This window comes from Myotis brandtii, unplaced genomic scaffold (genome assembly GCF_000412655.1).
Source record: "Myotis brandtii unplaced genomic scaffold, ASM41265v1 scaffold624, whole genome shotgun sequence".
NCBI classification, from domain to species: domain Eukaryota; kingdom Metazoa; phylum Chordata; class Mammalia; order Chiroptera; family Vespertilionidae; genus Myotis; species Myotis brandtii.
Genome location: NW_005370385.1, coordinates 1,438,083 through 1,438,829, shown reverse-complemented (window position 1 = coordinate 1,438,829; position 747 = coordinate 1,438,083). Strand labels below are relative to the sequence as shown.

General features: G+C 55.3%; 1 protein-coding gene across 1 annotated transcript in view; it reads right to left on the bottom strand.

Annotated features, from left to right (window-relative positions):
* The window catches only part of IQCA1L (IQ motif containing with AAA domain 1 like), a 13,649-nt gene extending 13,508 nt beyond the window's left edge, over positions 1 to 141 (bottom strand). The window contains exon 1 of the mRNA XM_014528211.1: positions 131 to 141. Coding sequence (XP_014383697.1) covers positions 131 to 141 — 11 coding nt within the window. The remainder of the gene's footprint in view (positions 1 to 130) is intronic.
* Positions 142 to 747: the final 606 nt, after the last annotated feature.

The following is a 747-nucleotide window of genomic DNA, read 5'->3' as shown; positions in this document are numbered from 1 at the left end:
ACCCCCCCCCCCCCCCCCCGAACCAGTCCTTCTCCCTGTCCAGCAGCCCCAGCCTGATGGGACCTTGAGCAGGAGGCAGCTTGCTCTTTGCTCTCCCAGCCCTGGGGGCTCCACTCCAGCCCCAACTTACCCCTCCGACATGGTGCTCACTCCTCACGCTACCCTTGGTGAGCTGGTCGTGGAATCCACAGAAGCCCCGTGGTTCCACTCTGACTGCACCCCCAGAGCAGCCCAGTTTTAAGGGTTCTGTCCCATTGTCTCCATGTTCTAAGGTTGGGAGGGGAGGGGCTGTGGGTGCACAATTGGGGACACATCACAGAGGACATTCTGGAGGCAGCACTCTGAGGGGAGGCAGGCTCCTTTGCAGCAAGCCTTGGAAAGCAAGGGCAGAGTGTGGGCTCTGCTGTGGCTACTTCTCTTGTGAGGATCAAATAAAAGAATGTTCCCTGTTTGAAATCACCCTGTAACTCCAAGACTCTGGTGAATATTAGTCCTGGAGGCATTACTCCAGCTGGAGGAGCCCTGTACTCCTTAATGCAGACCCAGCTGTTCACTCTGCTGTGCGGCTGTCCCGGGGGTTCAGGAGACCATTCTTTAGAAAAGACAAAGCACTACCTCCTGACTCTGGTCAGCTGGTGGTTGTCTTTTAGGCTCCATATCAAGTAGGGACTTAAAATTAAATACATACATAAGGCACAGGGCAAAGGAAGGGGGAGAAGGGAGGAGCAGAGAGATGAGTTCTCAGGC